The 24,291-nt window shown below is 43.8% G+C and overlaps 1 protein-coding gene across 1 annotated transcript in view; it reads right to left on the bottom strand.

The window, feature by feature from the left end:
- Positions 1-7,204: 7,204 nt before the first annotated feature.
- Positions 7,205-24,291, bottom strand: part of KPNA6 (karyopherin subunit alpha 6) — a 54,067-nt gene continuing 36,980 nt past the window's right edge. Inside the window, exons 2-14 of the mRNA XM_080802041.1 lie at positions 19,860-19,993; positions 18,508-18,600; positions 17,980-18,079; positions 17,022-17,116; positions 15,000-15,131; positions 13,763-13,851; positions 12,733-12,832; positions 12,249-12,412; positions 12,028-12,106; positions 10,198-10,323; positions 9,750-9,877; positions 8,547-8,725; positions 7,205-7,945 (exon numbers count right to left, since the gene is read on the bottom strand). Coding sequence (XP_080658167.1) covers positions 7,758-7,945; positions 8,547-8,725; positions 9,750-9,877; positions 10,198-10,323; positions 12,028-12,106; positions 12,249-12,412; positions 12,733-12,832; positions 13,763-13,851; positions 15,000-15,131; positions 17,022-17,116; positions 17,980-18,079; positions 18,508-18,600; positions 19,860-19,993 — 1,607 coding nt within the window. The 3' untranslated portion in view covers positions 7,205-7,757. The remainder of the gene's footprint in view (positions 7,946-8,546; positions 8,726-9,749; positions 9,878-10,197; positions 10,324-12,027; positions 12,107-12,248; positions 12,413-12,732; positions 12,833-13,762; positions 13,852-14,999; positions 15,132-17,021; positions 17,117-17,979; positions 18,080-18,507; positions 18,601-19,859; positions 19,994-24,291) is intronic.

The following is a 24,291-nucleotide window of genomic DNA, read 5'->3' on the forward strand; positions in this document are numbered from 1 at the left end:
TTATTAAGATTAGTACTATTTGTCATTCCCATTTGCATCTGAGGACAGTTAAGTCAAAAGTTACTTGTCCCATCACTATTGAGTGGTATGAGCAGGGATTCAAAACCAGGAAGTCTGGCACAGTACCCATTTTAACTCCTGGACTACCGTGCTTCGTACCCAGAAGAAATGGTAATTTGGCTAAATTATTTACACCCCCCCCCCCCATATTACCACCCTGAGTCCCTCTTTGGAAGGGGCTGAGGGGGCTCTGCAAGAAGTTTGGCCTCAGCAGATTCCTGAGCTTTTTCTCTGACTGACCCACTCTCTACAGTCAAATTCCAAGTTGTACTGGGGCTGAAGGGGGAAAACCCAAACTCTCTTCAAATGTGGTATCACAGTTCTTTATTCAGCTGCCTACGGATAATGGAATAATAGCCAACAACCCATGTGCCTGAAATTTAATGTGTAAATGGTTTGGCTTGTTTCCAGCCAATCCTACCCATGCCCTCTTTTTTGTTCCCACTATACTTTTATTATTTTCAGGATTTCCCAGTTTTTTACAGGTGCTATTCCAGCTTCCAAAATGCCTTAACAAAAACAGTATTTCGAGGTCCAGCATAAGGGTCACTTCAGAGCCTTCCTAGTGCTCAGCAGTCTGTCCCAGCTCCCTATGTCTGGACAGAGCTCTGCAACAGCATTAGTAATGAGATGTTGAAATCATTTGCTTACAAGTCAATGAACATTACAAGAACTATTGGCTAAATTGTAGTTCTAAAGCCTAGCATCAATCCAGGGCAGTGAATGATATTGTGCAAATTGAGCACTTTTTTGGGGCTCCTAAGGATGATCAGTATTTTCCCCAGCTAGACTTAAGGATAGTGCTCTTCCCGAACCCTTTGTCTGTTTACCAGGTAACCTTGAAAATCTGGTATAAGAGTACAAAGATGGGACTCAAGCCGGAAATGTTTGGAATCCAGGTGTCTCTGAACTAAGGCCCTGATTGTTTCCAGAAAAACATGTTGGAAATCTCTTGAGGTAACATATAAATCAGGCCTTGATGGCTTCCCATTGTAAGAGGGTGTTCTTGGCAGAGATAAAGAAGATAGTAAGAACAAGGTCTGTGTGGGGTAAGGGGTTGGAATGGTATAGCTAGAAGGATCAACAGTGGCCTGCAGGGGCTGGTAGGGTTATGAGTAGGCAGGCAAGCAATAAGAAAATTTGAGAAACATGGGTTAAAGGTTATTTTCTCCTCTACAGTAAAAGAAAATCACAACAATATTAACATTTTCTAGTCAGTTGGGGAGATCATTGGGAAGGGTGGGGATTGTGGTAAAATAGAGCTCTCTTGCAGATTCTTTTCAAGCAGAAACTTAGGTCCAGTAGTGCCAGAATTTTTTCAAGATAGATCTTTTAAAAAATGTTGGTGGGGTGCCTGGGTGGCTCAGTGGGTTAAAGCCTCTGCCTTCAGCTCAGGTCATGATCCCGGGGTCTTGGGATCGAGCCCCGCATCGGGCTCTCTGCTCAGCAGGGAGCCTGCTTCCCTTCCTCTCTCTCTGCCTGCCTCTCTGCCTACTTGTGATCTCTATCAAATAAATAAATAAAATCTTTAAAAAAAAATGTTGGCGGGGGTACCTGGGTGGCTCAGTGGGTTAAAGCCTCTGCCTCCGGCTCAGGTCATGATCCCAGAGTTCTGGGATCGAGCCCCACATCAGGCTCTCTGCTCAGCGGGAAGCCTGCTTCCTCCTCTCTCTCTGCCTGCCTCTCTGCCTACTTGCGATCTCTGTCAAATAAATAAATAAAATCTTTAAAAAATAAAAAATAAAAATAAAAAAATAAAAAATAAAAAAAAATGTTGGCGATGAATTAATACTCTATCAGCCAGCCCAAACCTTCCTTCTAGGTTGAACCACCTTTTGGCTGGTTGTTTGTAATCTCTTGATTTAGGAGTTGACCTAAACAGAGTAGTTTTGTACGACCCCAGTGGCTCAAAGGGCTGTAACTGAAACTGATGAAATGATGTCAAAATCCTGCAGAGATACTCTAGAAAATGCAAACTAAACAATGTGACAGAACACTTATCAGTGGATGCTGGGGGTTTGGAGGGAAGGAGGGACTCCACAGGGGCACGTAAAAACTTCTGGAAGTGATGGATATGTTCACTATCTTGACTGTCGTGATGGTTTCATGGGTGGATATGTCAAAACTTACCAAATTGTACATTTTAAATATGTGCCATTTACTGTATCTCAATTATATTTCAATAAAGCAGAGTTAAAAAAATTCTTGGGGTGCCTGAGAGGCTCAGTCACCTAAGCGTCTGACTCTTGAGCTCAGCTCAGGTCTTGATCTTAGGATTGTGAGTTTGAGCCCTGTGTTGGGGTGGAGCCTACTTTAAAGAAATTCTTGGACTGCCTGGATGGCTCAGTTGGTTAAGCATCTGTATTTGACTCAGGTCATGATCTCAAGGTCTTGGGAGTGGACAGGTGTTGAGCTCCCTGCTCATTGGAGAGTCTGCTTCTGCCCCTCCCCCCAGCTCATTTGCACACTCTGTCTCTCAAATGAGTAAATAAAATGTTAAAAAATTCTTTATAAGCGGGAGCAGGCTGCTGCAATCCTAATTCCACTGTTAGGCCACACGTTTAAATACTCTTACCTCATTCGCTTCCAAAAAATCCAGTTTAGGATGATTTGAAAAGAAGACGATTTAGAACTTTGCAACAGGTTTTTTATTTTTGCTTTATATCTAGTACAGTGTTTGAAACCTAAAGAAATACATTTTCTCTTCAAATTTGGATGTGTATATAAATATCATTTGTCTGGACTCAGCACACTCAATGCCACGGTTTCTTGGCCTATGTCTGCTCTGAAATCATCAAGCTTTGTCTGTCTACCCAGGGGCCCTGAGAACATGGAAAATAGCCAGAGTTTATAGTTCTTAGAAAACTAAAAGCAAATGGACTTGGAAAGAATAAACCAATGAGGAAAAAGTATCGATTCACCTTCCTAGGGTCTTTAGCTGGGAACCCAAGCTGTTTTTGAAGGACATCCAATCTGACCTCGGTGGCTGGGACCTCATACCCACCCCTCACCCCTCCTTAGCTTCTTTATTCATCAGTCAAAGGCAGATCCCACAGAAGCTGGCTATAGGAGACAATACTTGACTCTAGCGTCTGAGGGTTCTGGTAGAGGTGGGACTCTTGAATGACATCCTGAGTGAAGAGGTTCCCAGCCAGTTTCAGGATCTGAGCTTTGACTTCCCTCACCAGCCCCAGGGCACGGCAGTTTTCTCTCCCCAAACAAGGAGCTGAAAATGTAACTTACGTAGGGGAGCAGGGCTAGTGTTAGGAAAGGGGTTTAGGTATGTGCCAACAAGGACATCAGCAGTCAGGCTGGCCAAGAAATAGCGAGGTAGGCCCAAACCCACTGGAGACCTTTAGGACACACTAAAGAAACCTTTTTCCTGGGTGTTCTGGGCCCAAAATTTAATGTTGCCTCCCACACCCAGTTTTGGTTCTGCACATACCCCAGGTCTGATGCAAAATGCTCTCTCAGAGGAAAATAACAGCTTTAATTCAGAGACTTGATTGGTATTGACTTCAAATTCTTCCCTTGTCATGGTCTTAAAGTGGGGATGGGGCTAGGGGGTAGACAGTGGGATGACTGAATCATTTACAAAGGCCTTGGCCAAAGAGCAGCTAGTGCCTACTACATGGATCCCCTCAGGGCCAAATTCTCAGCTGGTTGGCTTAACAAAAGTCTTCAAAAGTTAAGACACACACAAAAAAAATACTGGACAAGATTGGTCTAGAATGTGCAATCCTAAACGGCTGTGGAAGAAACCTACTCTGAGCAATTTTGCAGTTCACACTCACTCACTTCTAGGACAGTTTCTAGGACTTCTAGCAATTTCTAGGAAAGTCCTACCTAGAAGATGTTGCTACTGGTAATGAGTACTTCCTATGGTTCAGTGCACTGAGCCTCACACCTTTCCCCAGCCTGCCAGGGAGGCCTCCAGCCTGCCCGTCCTCCCTATGGCTCCCCGCCTTCAACTGAAAATCCAGAATCTGAGCTCACAGACCAATCTACTGAAGAATCCCAGATGAGGAAACCAAGCTGAGTGAGTCTCAGGGAGAAGAGGGAAGCACTGTTAGGCATTCATCTCCTTCCCTTTTAGTTTGCTAAACAAGTAGCTCTAGGGCATAGAGGGAAACAGACGTGAGAACAAGGGAATCTAGTTCTTTCTGCCAGATGGTTTTCATTTTAAACTAGTGTGACTTGAGAGAAATAGAAAAGTGTGCCTGAGAGCCTTCTTTCACTCGTCCTTGACCAAGTACAGTAGCAGCTATGATCTGTGCAGTTTAGCTCTAAAAAATAGGGCTCTTGGAAAGTGGCTTCCAGGGCAAAGAGTAGAAAGAGTAGATCTAAGGGTTCTAGGTAAGGGGGGGTAAGAGCAAGGGTCCCCGAAAGCTGAGGTCATCAGTGCTCCTCAGAAAGGTCATTTGTCCGCACTGCCCCAAGTAACCAGGCCGGCCAGCTGAAAGTGGAACCTGTGAGGTCTCATCGGAAGGCGGCAGCCAACGCCAAGGCCACACAGTCACCTGGGAACAGCTCAGAATTGAAGGCATACCTGTAACACTAGAGACTTTATTAGTACTAGAGAAGATGTTGGGGGTGGGATAACCAGAGGGGCTGGCAATAAAGAATGGCTGGTAGTGTTCCAACAGTATTTGAACACTTCAGCTAAGAAAGAGGCTCCCTATCCTCGAATCCACACCTAGATACCTCCAACTCCAGCAGAGATCTTAAAATGGATATAGCAGCCATGTGCCAGCATGTGAAGATTCCAAAAACATGTCTTTTCAAGCTATTCCCTACAAGAGGCTGCGGAGCCCCTTCATCCCTACAACATCCATTCAGAAATCTACCGGAAAGCAGACTTTGACCTCACTGAGGCCAGGGTCTGACATCCAGATGGGGGCTGCCCAGGAAGAGAGGCTGTCAAGGTTGGGCTACAGAAATAATGTTTTGGTTTCCAAGAGAACCAAAGGAGAGGAGGAAGAGACACTGAAGGTAATGTTATTGCCCCTGGGGGCTGGAAGAACCTCACCTGTGAACTGAAAGAGGGGTCGAAGGAAATAGTGGCAAAATATAGTCTGAGGAAGACGTCAACGAAGGAAAGCTCCTAGAGGCCACTTTATGAGAAATCTGTCCTCGTGCTGCACCCAGGGAGACTTCAGCCTTTCAAGTCCTTGGAGAAAACTGGCTCTAAGCAGCAGCCAGACAATCAAAAAAGAGTCTTCCATCTGGTATAGGCCCCAGATCTGAAGTGCAAGATTTTAGAGGAGTAGCTGTGAAAAGCAGGGTGTGTATGTCTCACAATAAAAATCTGGCCCCAACGACAGGGACTCAACTATTGCTTGAGATGTACAAAATAGGTCCTACTAAAGTGCTTTGCCCTTGGGATAAGGACAAGGGGGTAGAGGCAGGTGGCTTTCCTTTGAACTGTAGGGGAAAATTTTTTAATGGAGTCAGTGGGCCAGTGACAGAGGTCCCGCCCCTTGCTTCCTTGTGAGCCAGTATTTGTCATTCCAAGCTGAAGAATAGCATCTGACGTACTAAGGTCAGGGTACTAAGGTTTGATGTACTAAGGTGGCACAGCACTGGTGTGACTTTTCAGGGATAACCACAAGCCCCACACCACCTTCCTCAGCAAATGGTTCTGGAGTTGGATCTCAATACTAGGAGAGGGCAAAGTCAAGACCAATGGCCCACAGTGAGCACCTGAACTTTAGATCTATGAGCAGAGGGGTAGGGATTTAACCTGAGCCAGAAGGGATGTGCAGGAATGGGAGTAAGAGTGGCACTGTCTCTGGGGAAGGGCAACTACAGCTCAGCATAGGCACGGGACTGACCATGGTGGGGAAGCAGGGGCAGGGCAGACTGTGCCCACAGCTCCACAGTTGGTCTACACTTAGCCAGTAACTTTCTCCACTCCTCTCCCCTACAACTGGGCTTTACTCTCATGTAATCCACCGAAGCGTAGGCAAGCCACTGAGGCATCGTACTAGCTTTACTCAAAAAGAAAAGGCATTAGGATTATAACTGTCACAAGGATGGGAAAACCCAAACCAGGTCCAAGGATCCCAAACAGGAAAGATACCAATAACTCTCACAAAAGTCCCGAGGCTGCTAAGTTTCTGTGACCACTGGAGAGGCAGCCTGTGTGTGATACTTTACGTGGCCAGGGCCTTTGAGACTGAATCTGAGAAGGCAGACTGCTTTCTGGGTTTCCTGATATAAGCAGGATGCTTAGCAATAAGGACTAGAGTGGTAGACTTCTCCGGGCCCCGGGACCATCCTTGCTCCCTTCAGGTACTGGGACTATCAGACCAGGCTGACCTGCTATATAAAGGTTCCAGAGCTAAGGGTTGGTCCCAGGTGGTGGCCCAGAACCTAAACAGAGAGGAAAAGGACCAAGCTCAGGTTCCCTGAGCGAAGCGGCTTCCCCCTTCTCTTTTTGGTCTTCCTCACAGTATCCTACCTATAGAAATTACAGACAGTTCTTCCTCTTGAGACCAATTAAGATTGACCTACCTAATATATAGAATATAAAAAAATACAGAACTTTTTGACATTCTCTCCTTTGGAAGTAAAATATACATGATCCAACTATGGAAGGAGAAGAGGAAGAAGAAAGGCCAAAGGCAGGGATCCCTGGCTATCCCAATACATGACACTCTCACTCCACCTCCTCTACAACTTATGGGTCACCAGAGCAAGGACTTTCTCCTCAGGAGAGAGGAAGGACCACCGCCCCCTGTCTCATGCTTAGGAGAAAATACAGCTACCTCAGAGGTTCATTCAACTCCGAGGGGAATTTTCAAGTAAACAAATGAAGTTGGGTCGCACCATTGGAAGGTGGATAGGAAACATGGGATCAGTAGCGACATATGGGAAGCCCCATCTGAAGGCCTGTGCTCCTCCCCTCCACTCCCACTGGTGTACTTGCCCCTGGAGGGAAGGAGTTCTCCCAAACTAAAGAGTCTGGGAAGGGGTTAGAGGGAGGAAGGAACCTTTTTCTCATAGTGACCTCCCCCTCAGCCTCCAGTCCCAGACCACGCTGGCAGCTGGGATTCCTAAAACCAGGAACTCATGGCTCTTGGAAAGAGCAATCTTAATACAAGAAAAATGTGCAAAAGAAAAAAAAATTAAATAACTCAATCCAAGCATACAAGATTAATATTCTGTCAGAGCAAGAACACTTTGTTTTGAATTTCTCCCCTCCCCTCCCACCCCCCACCTCTGGAATATTCCATCTGCTCAAGTACCCAAGATAAGAGTTACACAGATCAGGGCAGAGAACTGGGAAGGATGAAGGAAGATAAAAGGGAAGGAAGTCACCACTAAAGGAAAAAAAAAAAACCAAAAAACAAAAAAAAATTAAAAGGTGCAAAATTGATTACCTCAGTCCTCCTTTGTCTACCCCTGGGCTCCTGGGTTAAAGACATATGTGCAGCCAAAATATAGTGTAAGGAAGAAAAACCCAACACGTCCCCTTCTTGTCACAAAACCCAAATGTGAGCCTCAGATGGTTCTGTCTGTCCAGAGGGTGCTCCCTCCAGGGAAGGGGGCGGAGCAGGTCAAGAGCACAGTTTCCAGGGCAGCAGAGGTGTGTGGTGGCTGATGATGGGGGGGCTGGTTTCCCGCCCACCAGAGGGCTGCTTTTCCGCTGGTTGGTGGTGCTTCCCATCCCCTCCCCTCCCCGGAGGCAGACATTATAGCTGGAAGCCCTCCATAGGGGCCTCAGGCTGTTGGAAGATGAACTGCTGTTGTGTCTCATCCACCTGAGGAGCCAGGCTGCTGTCATCATCTTCTACACCAAAGTAGTGCTCAATGAGGTCGAAGGCCTTCTGGTAGATTTCCTGGTTCTCATGACTCTGGAGAAACTCAATTTTATCCAAGCCTATGGTGGCAAGAAGGAAGGAGGGACAAGAGTAAATTGTGACTGCTCTTCTATGGGGCCATGGAACATTTATGTTTTCCCTTCTCTGAGGTACGTTAGTGTTTATCAACGTAAGTAATACGATCAGATCTGTCTTTGACAAGAAAGGAGAGCCAAGGCTCTGTACCAAAACTACATAGCCCCAAAGGAAAAAGACCAAGATGTCAGTTCTAAATCAGAAACTCTAGTCCTGATTCTGCTTTAACTACCTGTGTGGCCTGGGCAAATATTTAACTTCTCTGAAGCTCTCAGAGATGAGTGATGAGCACTTTTACTGGAACTTGCTAGAAGGTGAGCTGAAAACATACCTTTCCGTGCCTGTTTCTCTCATCAGTTCTGGAGCTCTATTTCTGCATCTGTGCCATGCTTACTTATCAAAAGAGAAGGGATCTATTGCCCCTCAGAGGGAGAAGGAAATGATGCGATAAAACCTTGTTCAACGATGACCCCCCCAAATCCCACAGCTTTATATGTAGACTATTTTGGGGGCCCACAGTCCCTGGGTCCTGACCTGGAACCTCTCTAGTTAAGGCAGAGGTGAGGCTGGAGACAGGACACATACCATAGGCTTCCTCGATGAGGCCACAGTACGGGTTGACCCCTGAGCCACTGCGCTTGCCCTCTTGCTCTCCAAGCCGAAGGATGTTCTCTAACCCATTGAGGGCCACCTGCACAATCTTTGAATCCATCACAGTCAGCAAGTCGCACAGGGGTTTGATGCAGCCCAGTGAGACCAGGTACCTAGGGGCAGAGACCAGGGAAGTTCTAAATTAATGCAGGCCAAGAGAGGTACTAGGCAGGTGCTGTAGGGCCTGTGGGTCTCCTTCACACATGTCAACACTCTTGGCAACCCCCCCCTTGCTGAGCCTTCATAATCACTTCTTCATCTCAGTCTCTTCACTCTTCCAATGCTCTGGGTCTAGTCATTTCCATGGGGAAGGCTGCCATAGACTGCTCCTCCCTGTCTCAACTGTCCCCTTGCTGTAATGTTACCACACTGAACACATTACTTCCCTGTTTAAAATGTTCGGTCCAACCTCTACAGGCCTGACAAAACAGGCCCTCTATAATTAGGTTCCTACCCTCCTTTTTAGCATCATCTCCCATCATTCCCTTCCAAGAGCATAAAGTAAACATCTCCAGGTTTCTGATTCTTGTACCTTTACTCATGTTTTCGCCTGTCCAAAGGGCTTTTACAACCCTGAATCCTTCAAAGCTTAACTCAAGATTATCCCTTTTCTCCCAAGGGCTTAAATATGCTAAATATATTCTTACTCCTCTTCCTGGGCCACAAGCTGAGGGGAAAACACTTGTCCAGTTCCCATCACGCCTACTCATGTTGATGATGGAAACCAAAATCAAAGACCATACACATATACACACAATGGCTTTCTATTTGCTTCTCTCGAGTGTCACCCCTCCCCAAAATGATTTCCCAAAAAAGTTGCTATGAATGAATCACAGCGTGGTTCATTTGTATGGATAACTGACAATTATATAGATTTAAATTCTCTGGAAGGTAGAAAGTAGAGGACAGATGGATGTCTGTATCCTAGGTTTCTATTCTCTAGGAAGGAAAGAGGTACATGCTTTAGAGGAATCTATTCCAGATTCCAAAGCCAATCTAGCAGCTTACCACTTAAACCTGGTGCTGTTGGACCGGTGTAGACCTATCCCAGGAAAAGCAGTTTAGTGGTTTTTGTAGACCATGTACCAAGAATAAGAGTACACATATCACTCAAGACAATGAAAAACGAATGGATACCTGATCTGCTCGGGGGTTCCTCCTGATGTGGCATTGGTGATGGCCCAGGCTGCCTCTTTCCTTGTACGGAACTCTGCTTTCTGAAGGATTTCGATCAACACGGGGAAGATATTTGCATCTATGACAGCCTGAGAGAGGATGGGGAGCGGGGGGGGGGGGGGAGACAAACACAGAGAAAGTCACTTTAAGAAGATTAAGCAAATCCAGCCTACAAAATTAGCTAAGATTCAGACATCTCTCTCTTCCTGGGGGTCCTTTGTTCTTCCCATAGAAGCAAGAGGCTACAGAGGAACCTGGCTCCTTACAAAGAATCTTCAACAGCACACAGACCCCAATTTCTAAAGGGAAACGAACTGTTTCTTCTAGATCCAAATATCCCACAACCTCTCATGTTCCCTTGCCTTCCCACCTGCTTCTGCCCCTCCCCCTTCCCTTCTACTTGTTTCACCTGTATTTGAGCCCTGTTGCCAGCAGTGATATTTGAAATGGTCCAGCAAGCTTCCTTCCGGATTGACTCCTTGGGGCTGCTCAGCAAGTGGAGGAGGCAAGGGAGGGCTGAACAGTTAAGAATGACCTAGAAAACCAAAAGCACAGGCAACAAAAGAAAAATCAGGTAAACAGGACTTAATCCGAATTAAAAACTTTTGTGCACCAAAAGACATCATCAACAGAGGGAACACGCAAACCACAGAATGGGAGAAAATATATGCAAACCATTATCTAATAGGAGTTAATATCCAGAATAAAGAACTCTTACAACTAACAACCAAAAAAACCTGAGGAACCTAATTAAAAAAATGTTGAAAGGGCTTGAACAGACATTTCTGCAAAGAAACACAGATGGCCAAAGAGCATATGAAAAGACACCAAACATGGCTAATCATCAGGGAAATGCAAATCAAAACTGCAATAAGGGGGCACTTGGCTGGCTCAGTTGGTCTAACATCCGACTCTTGATCTCAGGGTTGTGAGTTCAAGCCCCACAGTGAGTGTGGCGCCTACTTAAAAAACAAACAAAACAAAAAACCAACAAACTAAAATAAGATGCCATTTCACACTTATTAGGATGGCTATTATCAAAAACCTCAGACAATACAAGTGTTGGTAAGGATCTAGAGAAATCGGAACCTAGTACGTTGCTGGTAGAGATATAAAAAAGTGCAGCCACTGTGCAAAACAGCAGGCAGGCCCTCAGAATCTTAAACATAAAATCAGTGTATGATCCCGTAATTCCACTTCTGGGTATTTACCTAAAAGAACTGAAAGCAGGAACTCAGATACTTATATATCAGTGTTCAACGAAGCCTTATTCATAATACCCAAAAGGTGAAAACAACCCCAAATATCTTTCAACAAGACAAATGGATAAATAAAATGTGATATATGCATATAATGGACTACTATTCAGCCATAAAAAGGAATGCAGGCATGCCACATGCTACGAATGAATCAACCTTGAAGATATTAGGCTAAGTGTAATTTGCTGACACAGAAGGACAACTATATACAGTTCCACTTACATGACGGACCTAGAGTAATCAACTCCTAAGATAAAAATGTGTTGTGATGGCTACCAGGACTGAGGCCCAGGGAAGAGGAAATGGGGAGTTATTATTTAATAGGCACAGAGAAGTGAGGGGCACAGAGAAGGGAGTGAGGGGATGAAGAAACAAATTAACGTGAGTGGACTGAATGCCACTGAGGTGTACACTGAGTGGTAAAAAAGCAGTACATGTTATGAAAATTCACACATATATGCACACATACACACACACAGTGTCCTAGGAAAGGAATGTGGGTTTGAGTGAGATCACTCACCTGTTAGAAATCTGTCAAGAATCCCACAGAATTATGCCAACTAAAGACCAAAAGAATACTCTGATCTCTAGCATTTCAACGAAAGAAACCTTTTTACTGTGCCCTCACTGGAGGTGTTACTAACATGAGGAAGTGTCTGTAGGATTCTGAGGGCATAGGAAGTAGGGGTAAGGTTCCCACAGCTTTGTGTCTCAAGGAGACCATGACTCAAAAACTTAAGAATTATCCTACAGTGTCCCAGTTAATTAGTCTCTTCCATTTAGTTTTCCTTCAAAAGTACCCAATGGACAATGATTTGTTTCCAACTTATAAAAGAAATTAAGGCAAGTTGATCATACAGAAAGTGGCAAAGCTGGAATTTTTCACCCAAGCCCATGCTTTGTCTCCTGGACCATGCTGTTCCCCAACAGGACCCAAACCCTTGATTAGGGCTTTTGTCCCTAAACAGCTCCTTCCTTACCTGGGTTTGGATGTCATCCCCGGTGACGATGTTACCCACTGCTCTCAGGGCAGGAGAGGCCACTTTGTAGTCATTGTGCCTACAGAGGAGGGAGACCTGATCAGCAGAGGGCGAGCGGCACTGTCACGGCTCCAGACCTCTGCACAGAGTGGCAGACTGCTTACTGCAGCTCTTTAGTTGGAGCATGGAGAACTTTAGGGAATCTATTTCTACCCACTCACATTAGAAGCTCTACCAATCTTCGGCAGACTCCAGAGTCTATGACTGCCTGGATCTTTTCATTGGGGCCATCGGACAGATAAGAAAGGGCCCAGCAAGCATCTGCCAGCAAGTCTGAGTCACTGCTGAAGAGTAGGCGAGACAGCACAGGCAAACAAGGGGAGACCTGTTGGAAGCAGAGTGAGAGGCACTTGTGAGGGGACAGGGCTACATCAGCTCTACCACTACCCCTAACATTGCTGTCTCCTCCTCTACAAGGAAATCCAAGCCCTAGAGATTTCTGCTACCTTAAACCATCAGGACGACCTTTCTCACTTTGCTATCCAAGACACAAAAGATCACCTACTTCACTGACAATTGCCTCTTCCAGTTTCCCATGGACTGAGACCCTAAGGGGTCCCCTAAAGACTTGAAAACTCCTATATCAGAATGCCTGCATGGGAAGGGAACTGCTTTCACTCAGGCACTGGTAAGAAGCTCTCTCACCTTTGCAAACTCTGGGGGTGGGTTCTTTCCTCGGCAGAGGTTTGACAGGGCCCAGACTGCATTCCGTGTCATTGTCAATCGTGTGGACTTGGTGAGGAGTCTGAAGGAAACAGTAAAGCATAGACAGATCCTGAGCAATGATGCTGTTTGCACAGGGCTGTCACCTAAGAACCCCGCGAGCAAACCCCATCAGACCCCTAAGACTCTAACAGCCGCACATGTCTTTCTACCCATTGACCTAAGTTCACTGAGCTTGCTTGGGCGAGGAGGCCAACCTACATCTTCACAGAGGATTATGACCAGCTGTGGCTTGTTAAGATCATAGCTAGTAGGGACATACAAAGGGCTGGAATTTGAGTAAGCCTGCAAGCCTTTTAAGATAGGACATACTGTGCTCCTAACTCTGGCCACAAGATCTAAACAAGGAGTATTGTTCCCTTTGGAAATGAAAGCGGAAGATCTAGTCTGAGGTAAGCAATGATTTTCTGTTGAGGGGCCCAAGAAAGAGCTGTAGTGGTAGTCTATGAAATTATGGTCTCTGAAGTACAACTCATCCATCTATTTTAATTTAGATGAAGCTCTGTTTGAAGGGTATGGGAAGGAGGGATTGGTGAAGGATCCCTTTAATCCTTCATGGGGTCTTTAATCTTTGTTTTACAACATAGCTCTCCAATGTACTTATGCATAAAATAGCAAATCAATGCATGCCATAGAGAAGTTTGGATTTTTCCAGATGGGCTAGTCTTGCCTCTCTCTCCTGGCTCAACAATGAGGCAGGTATGACCAACATGAGAATCTATAGTGCCATGAAGTAAGCAAACAGAAGATCCTCCTTGGCACAGACACAATCTTCTTACTCTCAAAATATATCTCCATCTTTTACTTTGGCAATCAGCATAGTTTTAGTATTTTTTTTTAAACTTTTAGTAGTTTTGCACTGACTCAACACCTTAAGGTAAGCTGCCCCTGAAAGATCTGCCACGTGGCTGCCTTACAGATGCCCCAGGTGCAGACGATCATAATTACTCACGTTAACAAAGGATTAAGGATGGAACAATTCAAGACGTAATCTCGGCAAACGGAGCTGTCTCCAGCTATGTTTCCCAGTGCCCAGACTGCCTGGAAAGGGGATAATGGAACCATCACTCACAGACTCTAGTGGCTTCTGTCAATATTTTATACCAGAGTGAGTACCCACCAGTAACTTGGGACAAAAACCATATCAAGATACCCTCCTTGCTAACCTCCTTACTGAGCATTCGCTCTATGAGGGCCTTTCCTCTCAGAGTTCCTGATTTAGTGGGGGAAGACAGGCTGACATCTGTACTGCTGTCAAAGAAGCCAAACGAAGACCACTCTATGCTCACTCCTTAGAAAAAAAGTAAGTGATTGGAGAGTTGCATTCTTGCAGCCACGGGATCTATGCTGTATGTAGTAAGGGAGGAAAAAAACCTAGGCACCATTTTCCACTTTCTATACAATCAGCAGAAATCCAGTGGAAGAAATGCAAGTTGTGACTTAATCTCTATGATCTGTAGGTATTGAAAAATGCATACTGTGCTGTCTTTTCCAACACCACTTCTGATGCCAAGTGTGTGGAGTTATCTCTACACCAGCAATCAATTATCCAACACCATTTGTGTGTCCAACAGTGCAATTCAATTCTGAAATTAACTCTGAGTTAGCACAGATTCCACAGGTTAAGGGCTCAGGCCCACAAGACTGCCCCCACTTTAGACACCAGCTGCAATTCCCAGGTGCCATCATACTTCTAACCAATTGGCATACGTTCGAAAGTTCACATAATCCCCTCCTCAGGTTCAATAATTCACTAGAATGATTCACAGAACTCAGGGAAAACACTTTGCTCACATTTACTAGCTTATTGTGATGGATACAACTCAGGAAGAGCTAAATGAAAGAGATGTATAAGGCAAGGTATGGGGTAAGCAGTCAGGCTGGTACAGAACTTCCATGCTCTCTAGGGCATGGCATCAATGGGCTCACCAACCCAATTCTCTGGGGAGGTTGTGGTGGAGGCATGGGAGGAGCTGGGGGCTCTGATGACCACCTTCCTCAACTTGAGGCTACTTAGGGGCCCCATCCAATCATCTCAATAGGTGTGTTCCATTATAAATAACAAAAGACACTCATCACTCAGGAAGTGCCAAGGATTTAGTAGTTTTTAGGAAGTGGGCACAAAGATCCAATATGTATTTTATGAAAACACAAATGCCATCAAGAACCAAGCCAAATGTGTGTATTACCTGTTCCTGTACATCCTCAAAGTCCGAGTTAAGCAGCTCTATGAAAATGGGGACTGCCCCTGCTTCGATGACAATTTTGGTCTGCTGAGAGGTTCCAGAGGCAATGTTCGTTAGAGCCCAGGCAGCTTCAAACTGAAAGTGAGATTAAACCATGACTGAGAGGTCATTCCAGACAGAGCAGCCATGCCTACCAGCTGGCTGAGAGCAGTAAGCCTCTTGCCCCGGACTAAAAAACTACAACATAAGCCTTCTCCTCTTTCCCTTTACTTTTATCTTTAAGTAGGTTCCAGGCCCAGCATGGAGCCCACCATGGGGCTTGAATTCACAACCCTGAGATCAAGACCTGAGCTGAGACCAAGAGTTGGACCCTTGACCACCTGAGTTACCCAAGAACCTCCTCCTCTTTCCCTTTAAGTGACAAAAAGCAGGGAGCACCTGGCTGGCTCAGTCAGTGGAGCATGTAATTTCTAATCTCACAGTTGTTGAATTCAAGCCCCACGTTGGGTGTAGTGATTACTTACAAATAAAGTCTTTATCTTATTTTTTTTAAAAGATTTTATTTTATCTATTTGACAGACAAAGATCACAAGTAGGCAGAGAGGCAGGCAGTGAGAGAGGAGGAAGCAGGCTCCCTGCCAAGCAGAGAGCCCAATGTGGGGCTCGATCCCAGGACCCTGGGACCATGACCTGAGCTGAAGGCAGAGGCTTTAACCCACTGAGCCACCCAGGCGCCCCTAAAGTCTTTATTTAAAAAAAAAATGACAAAAATCAGTATGGGCAGTGATGTAACACAATCAGAAGATGGCCCTAGGCTTCAGTGGTCCCAACTCTAGTTCTTTTTTCTTTTTCTTTTTTATTTTAAAGATTTTATTTATTTATTTGACAAACAGAGAGCACAAGTAGGCAGAGAGGCAGGCAGAGGGAGAGGGAGAAGCAGGCTCTCTGCTGAGCAGAAGCCTGATGCGGGACTCGATCCCAGGACCCTGGGATCATGACCTGAACTCCCACAGCACCTGAGTCCTTTGGCAAGTCACTTTATTTTCTGAGTTTCATGTTCTTCCTTTCTGAAACCAGGATTAGAGTGACATGCATTTCTCGAAGTGCCTTTCAGCTGAGTTTCTGGTTAGGTTCTAATGGATGGACTCATTACCTATTTCTGAAAAGAGAGACCTAGAGAGGCTAAAATGATTTGCCTCAGGTCACACAGGCAATTAGAAGTGGACTAGAACCGGGACACCTGGGTGGCTCAGTGGGTTAAAGCCTCTGCCTTCAGCTCAGGTCATGATCCCAGGGTCCTGGGATAGAGCCCTGCATCGGGCTCCCTGCTCAGCACGGAGCCTGCTTCCCTTCCTCTCTCTCTCTGCCTGCCTCTCTGCCTACTTGTGATCTCTGTCTGTCAAATAAGTAAATAAAATCTTTAAAAAAAAAAAGAGAGAGAGAGAGAAGTGGGCTAGAACCTTTGTATGTACTTTTAAGTAAACTCTACGCCCAACGTGGGGCTCAAACTCATGACCCCAAGATCAGGAGTTGCACATTCTACTGTACTACTGACTCAGCTAGCCAGGTAACCCTAGAACCTTTAATTTATAACTGAATAATCAACCTGTCATATTAAGGTATCTTTCTTTCTTTCTTCTCCTTCTTAAGTTTTAATTTTATTTGGAGAGTGAGCCAGAGCATGTGAATGAACACAGCAGGGGTGGGGTAGGGCGGTACAGATGGTGAGAGAGAGTTTTAAGCAAACTCCATGCTGAGCACAGAACCCAACCTGGGGCTCAACCTCACGACCCTGAGATCACAACCTGAGCTGAAGCCCAAGAGTCAGAAGCTTAATCAACAGCACCACCCAAATGCCCCTCTGGTATCATTCCTTTGAGACTGTTTTAGGAAGAAATTTAGGCTCTCTTACTTGAGACCAAGACCTCAAAAAATGTTAACCATTTCTTAAATACTTCTTTGTATTACTTGTCTATTTCCTGAGAGATGGTCTTTTATCTGGTACTCTCCTACACCAGGCCTCACCTGTAATGTGCAATTCTCATTCCTCTTCAGAAACTCCACGAAACGATCCACCACTCCTGGAGTGTTGATAACTTCATCTATTGGAGGACTAGGCTCTGGAAGAGGGAGAAAGGAAGGAAAAGTCAGGAGAGGTTTTGGCTAATGTATTCACTGGGGTGAATCCACCATCCTTCCTAGGTAGTCCTGACTGTCCTAATCGACATTTACAAACTCCTTTTTGGTGAGGTAGTTTTCACAATAATTGGTCATGTTTGATATGTGCGATACAGTTGGCATGCTAAAGAGAAAACCAATCCTAAATTAAGCATACTCACCTTTGGCTTCTGGAAACTTAATTCCTGAAGTTAGGAATTAAGGAAGAGAAGAAAGCCCAAGAGATGGGGAACCCTAATCTAACTATTTCTCTTACTAAAAAGAGCACTTTTTCCCCCCTTGGGAGGACTGCTTGATATGCTGAGACAAGAAGTATTTCTCCTATCATACACCAAATTTTTATTGAGTATAAACTATGTGCCAGACACAGTTCTAGGTACTGAAGATACAAAACAAATGAAGTCAAAAGTCTTTGCCCTCACAGAGCTTATATCTAATGAGGAGAGACATTCTATTACGTTAGTAAGTGTAATGAGAAATAAAGAAGTAGGGCAGGGTAAGAAGAGTAAAAATGCTGAGAGTGGAGGGGACTTGCAATTTTAGACAGGGCATCAGGGCAGGCATACTGAGAGTCTAGAATATACTCATAGAAGTGGGGAGTTGTCACACAGTTACCAGCGACCAGAGGGTATCAGGCAGAGGAAACAGCCAGTGCATAGATAAGAATGTGCCTGGTTTGTCCAAGGAATACCAAAGCAGTATGGCTAGAGTAGAATGAGTGAAGGGGAGTAGCAGATGAAGTCACTGAGAGCAAACAAGAGGTTAAATCATGTAGGTCCTCCCTGGGGAGGACCAGGCTTTGTACCTTTGGAGAGAAGTTTCCGGAATTTCTGTGTGGTTGCTAACTGCAGGTCAGAATCATCAGAAAAGAGCATCTCCACCATCTCTCGTGTGATCACACTCTCCTAGAACATAAGACAGATTGAAGACTTTGCAAACCAACACCAGAGCTAGATATGGATAAGTATACACTTCTGTTTGGCATCCTGCTTTCTAAAGACTTGAAGGAAGGAGGATGGCATAACAGCAGGCTCAGGAGAAGGTATTTGTTGTTTAATCTATGGCTGCTTTAAGTTGGGACATTTGGGCAATTCCTAACCTCTGAGCCAAATGATGGCTTCCCTTAAATGTTTCCTTGGGTGTCTCCACTACAGATGCAACCCTATTGATTCCTTATGCTGACCAGTTACAAAACGGACCATGGAAGAAAGAACTTCGCATGGTTCTTTGCATGGTTGTTGGCAAAGCCACTAGATGACGAGAACTGCCCAATTTCTGTTCTGCAGACACCGGTACTTACCAGGCCTGCCTTAAGCACACGCAAGGGCCTTACCCCAGTGGTAGAGCTCACATAGGAGTCCATGAGGAGACTGTCGAACATGGCGGCTTCTTCATTAATCAGCTCCACATTTCTCCGTTTAAAAAGCTGAAAGAAAAGAGATAGTGGTAAAACTATTCACTGTAATAAAGAAAACAAAGAATGTCCATGTGAAATTGCGGCAGTTAGTTAAGGAAATGCTAGCATAGTTGAGATAATGCCAAGCTTAATATACTGACATGGAAAGATATTCAACTGCTTTACTATGTTATACCTAATTGTTCACATTTAAGAGAACACTACTTCTTCTTCTTCTTTTTTTTAACTAAGCTCTATGCCCAATGTGGGGCTTGAATTCATGACCCTGAGATTGAGAGTCACATGTTCTACTGACTAAGGCAGATAGGTGCTCTTAAGAGAACATTTAAAGGAGCGCCTGGGTGGCTCAGTAGGTTAAAGCCTCTGCCTTCGGCTCAGGTCATGATCCCAGGGTCCTGGGATCGAGCTCCACGTGGGGCTCTCTGCTCTGCGGGGAGCCTGCTTCCCCCTCCCCCCCCCCCCGCCTACCTGTGATCTCTGTCTGTCAAATAAATGAATAAAATCTTAAAAAAAAAAAAAAAAGAGAACATTTAAAGATAAAGATAAAGTTGATGGTGTAAAAGGCTTTGAAGGAAAGGAATAATAGTAAAGCAAGAGGGTGGGCAAAAGCAGGTTAGCTGTCTGCATCTAGACCTGGGCAAGGCACCAATCCGATGGTGGTTCATGGCAGAACACTGAGGACAGAACACAGGGAGACTTAAAAGAATGAACTGAAGACATAAGAAGAAAGGCAGCCAGAATGGCTGATGAACTCTTTAAGGAGCCAGGTCTAATACTGGCTATCAGGGTGAGGAAGAGAGAAGGCAACAAGGGGTGAGAACTAGAATGTTATGCTGAAGAAATAAATGATGTCTAAACTGTTCTTTTTTTAATTGAGAGAGAGCATGTGTGCATGCGAGTTGGGGAGGCAGGGCAGAGGGAGAGAGAGAATTTTAAGCAGGCTTCACACCCGTGCAGAACCTGATTTTGGGGGGGGGGGGTTCATCTCACGACCCTGAAATCATGACCTGAGCTGAAATCAAGAGCCAGATGTTTAACCTGCTAAGCCACCAGACACCCCATAAGTTGTTCTAAATTATGGAAAAGGAGTAAGGGATTGGTTCTCTTTTTTCAAAGCTTCCAACATTTCTTTACAATAAAGGAAACTAGATGAGTGGCCCATAGAGCTAAGCTCTCTTCCAAAGGGGAAGGTGACAATGAAAGTGGAGACCAACCATGGGAGCTGAACTGTTTCCTGAACAGATGTTTGAGCACTCAGGTTAACCTACTTGTTGCTCCCGCTTTTGCTTCCGGAGCTGAATGCCCTCTTCTTCTCTTCTTCGTCTCATTTCCTCAGGGTTTAGGGCATTGTTCTTATAGCTCTTCATTCGATAATTGTCTTTCCCGGGGCTCGCCATGGTCTCTACAAAAAAAGATAACAAATACAAAAGCTCTTATTAAGAGGACAGCATTTCCTTCTCACTGGGCTTCTGTTCCTTCTCAGCCTCCCTGAAGCTCCTCAAGGAGGCCTGATAATCTCAGTAATTTAGCACCTGACATCTCATTTTTAAAAAAGGGACATAACTTCCTACTTCATAGAGTTTTAAGAAGGATTAAATAGGTTAATACCTATGAAGTACTACTTAGAACAATGCTAGGCTGTATGGTAAATGCTCACAAGTTATGATCACCTCTACGACAAAAGAGAAAACTTGACTTGCCCAATAAGCCCGAATTATTTAACTGAGCTAGGTGAAATACATGACAGCATATCTAATTCGGGGGAATACCATGTTATCTTCAATAACCGATATGCCCGCCATCTATTTTTCAAATTAAAATTTAAGCCTTATTCTGTAATATTTGATACCTACAAAAAGAAACATAATGTTAAGTTACCAAGCAAAAAATACAATGATCATCTGTAAACCTACCACCAAATCTAAGAACTAGAACATTATCAATGTGCCTGAGTCTTGTTGTGGATCCTTACCCTGCCCCAGGCTCCTCCAGCCCCCTTCCCAACTCCAGCCAAAAGAAAACTGCTATCCCAAATTTCATTCACTTTGAGAAAATGTCTGCCTGGTGTCTAAGTCTGAATAACTGGTCATTCTTTCAAGTAAAAGTAGTGTCAACTTTTTAAAGATATTCAAGTATAGTTAACATACCATGTTATGTTAGTATCACGTGTACAATAGAGTGATCCAACAACTGTATATTACTCAGTGCTCATCGAGCTAAGCGCGCTCTTAATCCCTATCACCTCTTATACCCATTTTCCCAACCGCCTGCACCACCAGTTTGTTCTCTATAGTTTATTTTTTGGTCCGTCTTTTTCTTAAAAAATGGTGTCAATTTAAAGTGTCTAATTTAGCTAGTAACTTAATTACCCACAAGTGATTCTCCTCCAGACACGTTTTCAAACACTGGGTTTGTACTATTTCATCGAGGACATTCTTAAGTGAAACTAGCGAACATTTTTTCCCAACAGTGAGTGAGTCAGTGGCAAATACAGGGACTACTAGTACAGTTCGGTGCCACTGTCTTGATTTGTGCTAAGGAACCAGATATTTCACCCATCATTGCTTTTGAACTACTTCTGCAATACGAACATCAAATTAGTAAAAATGGCAAATAGTATCTTTAAACTCTTCCCAGCTATATTGAGATATAATTGATCTATAACATTGTTTAAGTTTAAAGCACACAAAGTGATGACCTATGCATCATATGGCAAGATGATTACCACATGAGGCTAGGTGACACGTCTATCACCTCAGTTACCATGTGTATGTGAAAACATTTAAGATCTATTCTCTTAGCAACTGTATATAATACAGTGCTCTTAACTACAGTCACCATGCTATACATTAGATCTCCAGAAATTACAACTGAAGTTTGTACTTGTTGACAACCTTCACCTTCATTGATTTCTCCCACCCCACACTGGCAGCCACCAATCTACAGTTTCTATGAGTTTGGTCTTTTCAGATTCTACACATACGTGGATTTATATTTATCTTTCTCTTTTGACTTACTTCACTTAGCATAATGACCTCAAGATTCATCCATATTGTCACAAATGGCAGAATTCCTTTTCTTTTTATTTTTCTTTTTATAGCCGAATAATAACCCATTGTTTATATATACATCATGTTTTCCTTATCCATTCATCTGCTGATGGAACACTTAGGTTGTTTTCATGTCTTGGCTCTTGTAAATATTGCTGCAACTGACATGAGGGTACAGGTATGTCTTTGACACAGTGATTTCATTTCACGGAAGTGGTATTGATAGATCATAAGGTAGTTATATTTTTAATTTTTTGAGGTAGCTCCATACTCTTTTCCATAGTAGCTATACTTATTTACATTATTATTATTAATTTTTTTAAATTTTAAAGTAAGCTCTATACCTAGTTTGGGACTTGAACTCACCACCCTGAGATCAAGAGTTGCATACTCTACTGTCTAGGCAGCCAGGCACTCTTACCTACTGACATTCTTACCAGCCATGTACAAACCTTCCCTTTTCTCCAAATTCTTGCCAATACTTGTTACCCCTTGGGGTTTTTTAAGTTTTTGTTTACTTATTCAGTTAAGTAACCTCTACACCCAAGGTGGGGCTTGAACTCATTACCCCAACATCTAGAGTTGCACGTTCTTCCAACTGAGCCAGTCAGGCACACCTTACCTCTTGTTTTTTTTTTTTTTTATAATAGCCATTCTAACAGGTGTGAGGTTAATACCTCACTGTGATTTTGATTTGCATTTCCCTGATGACTGGTAATGTTAAGCACTTTTTCATGTACCTGTTGGCCACTCATATGTCTGGGGAAAATGTCTATTCAGGTCTTTGTCCATTTTTAATTGGAATATTTGGGTTCTGATGTTGAGTTGTATGAGCTCCTTATATATTTTGGATGTTAACTCCTTATCAGATACATGGCTGGCAAATATTTTCTACCATTCTACAGGCTGCCTTTTCATTTTCTTGACTGTTTCTTTTGCTGTACAGTAGCTTTTTTTTTCTTAAAAGATCTTATTTATTTGACAGACAGAGATCACATGTAGGCAGAGAGGCAGGCAGAGAGAGAGGAGGAAGCAGGCTCCCCGCTGAGCAGAGAGCCCGATGCGGGGCTCAATCCCAGGACCCTGGGATCATGACCTGAGCCAAAGGCAGAGGCTTTATTTAACCCACTGAGCCACCCAGGCGCCCCAATGTACAGCTGCCTTTAAGTTTAGTTCAAGCTTTCTTAGTTTGATGGATGTGGTCCCACTTGCCTATTTTTGCCTTTGTTGCTTATGTTTTTGCTGTCATATCCAAAAAAACCATCGCCAAGGCCCAGCTCTTTTTTCCAATATTTTCTTCTAGGAGTTCTATAGCTTCAGTTCTCACAAATTAAGCCTTTGATCCATTCTGAGCTGGCAAATAACATTGTAGTCTTCATTTCCCAGGCCCTCTGAAATACTCTGCAGATCCCACTTTGAGAACTCTAAGGAATGAATTGCTGGGTTGTACATAGGTAAATGTTAAACTTGACCAACTAGCACTATGTTGCCTTCCACTGTGATACCAATTTACACTACCTTACCAATACACTACAATACACTACAGGTTCCCATTGATATATATGTTACCTGGAATTTTCTCCTTTGCCAATCTACTGTGTATAAGGTATTTCACTGATAATGATTTGCATATCCCAGATTACCAATGAGGTTTAGATTTTATGTTTATTAGCCATGTTTCCCCTTCTGTGAAATATCTGTATATTTTGAATATTTTTCTACTGAATTATTTGCCCTTTTCTTACTGATATTTAGTTTTTTAGATATTCTAGTTGTTGGGGCGCCTGGGTGGCTCAGTCAGTCAAGCGGCTGCTTTAGCTCAGGTCATGATCCCAGGGTCCTGGGATGGAGCCCCGCAATGGGCTCCCTGCTCAGTGGAGAGCGTTCTTCTCCTCCCTCTGCCTGATGCTCTGCCTACCTGTGCTCTCCATATCTCTGTCAAATAAATAAATAAAATCTTTAAAAAAAAAACAAACTCTAGTTGTTAATCACGTGTGGGTTATCTGTATTACAAATATTTTCTTGCACTTTGAAGCTTTTCAGTTTTTTCAATTTATACTTTATGGAATTCTTTAACAAGAAGTTCTTAATATATATTATATAGTTAAGTTTTTCTTTTACACTTAGCTTTTCTATGTGTCTTTTTGTTTTGTTTCATTTTGTTTTAAAGATTTTATTTATTTGACAAAGAGAGATCACAAGTAGGCAGAGAGGCAGGCAGAGAGAGAGAGGGAAGCTGGCTCCCTGGTGAGCAGAGAACCCGATGTGGGGCTCAATCCCAGGACTCTAGGATCATGACCTGATCTGAAGGCAGAGGCTCATTAACCCACTGAGCCACCCAGGTGCCCCCTATGTGTCTTGTTTAATAAATCCTTTCATACTCCCCAAATCAGAAAGATAGCTTCTTCTTATGTCTTCTAGAGATTTTAAAGCTTGCCTTTTATATGCAAGTGTTTCATCTATCTGAAATTTAACTAAGTACATGAGAGAGCGATTCAATTTCATTTTTTCCATATGGATAAATAATTGTCTTAGCACAGATTACTGAAAGTGTTCAGTAATCAAGCAAATCTCCCTCTATGACCAAGTCTGCTTATAGGATCTCTAACATTGATCTATTTCTTTCTTGCTCCAACATCATATTTTCTTT

The sequence above is a fragment of the Martes martes genome (assembly GCF_963455335.1).
Source record: "Martes martes genome assembly, chromosome: 4".
NCBI lineage: Eukaryota > Metazoa > Chordata > Mammalia > Carnivora > Mustelidae > Martes > Martes martes.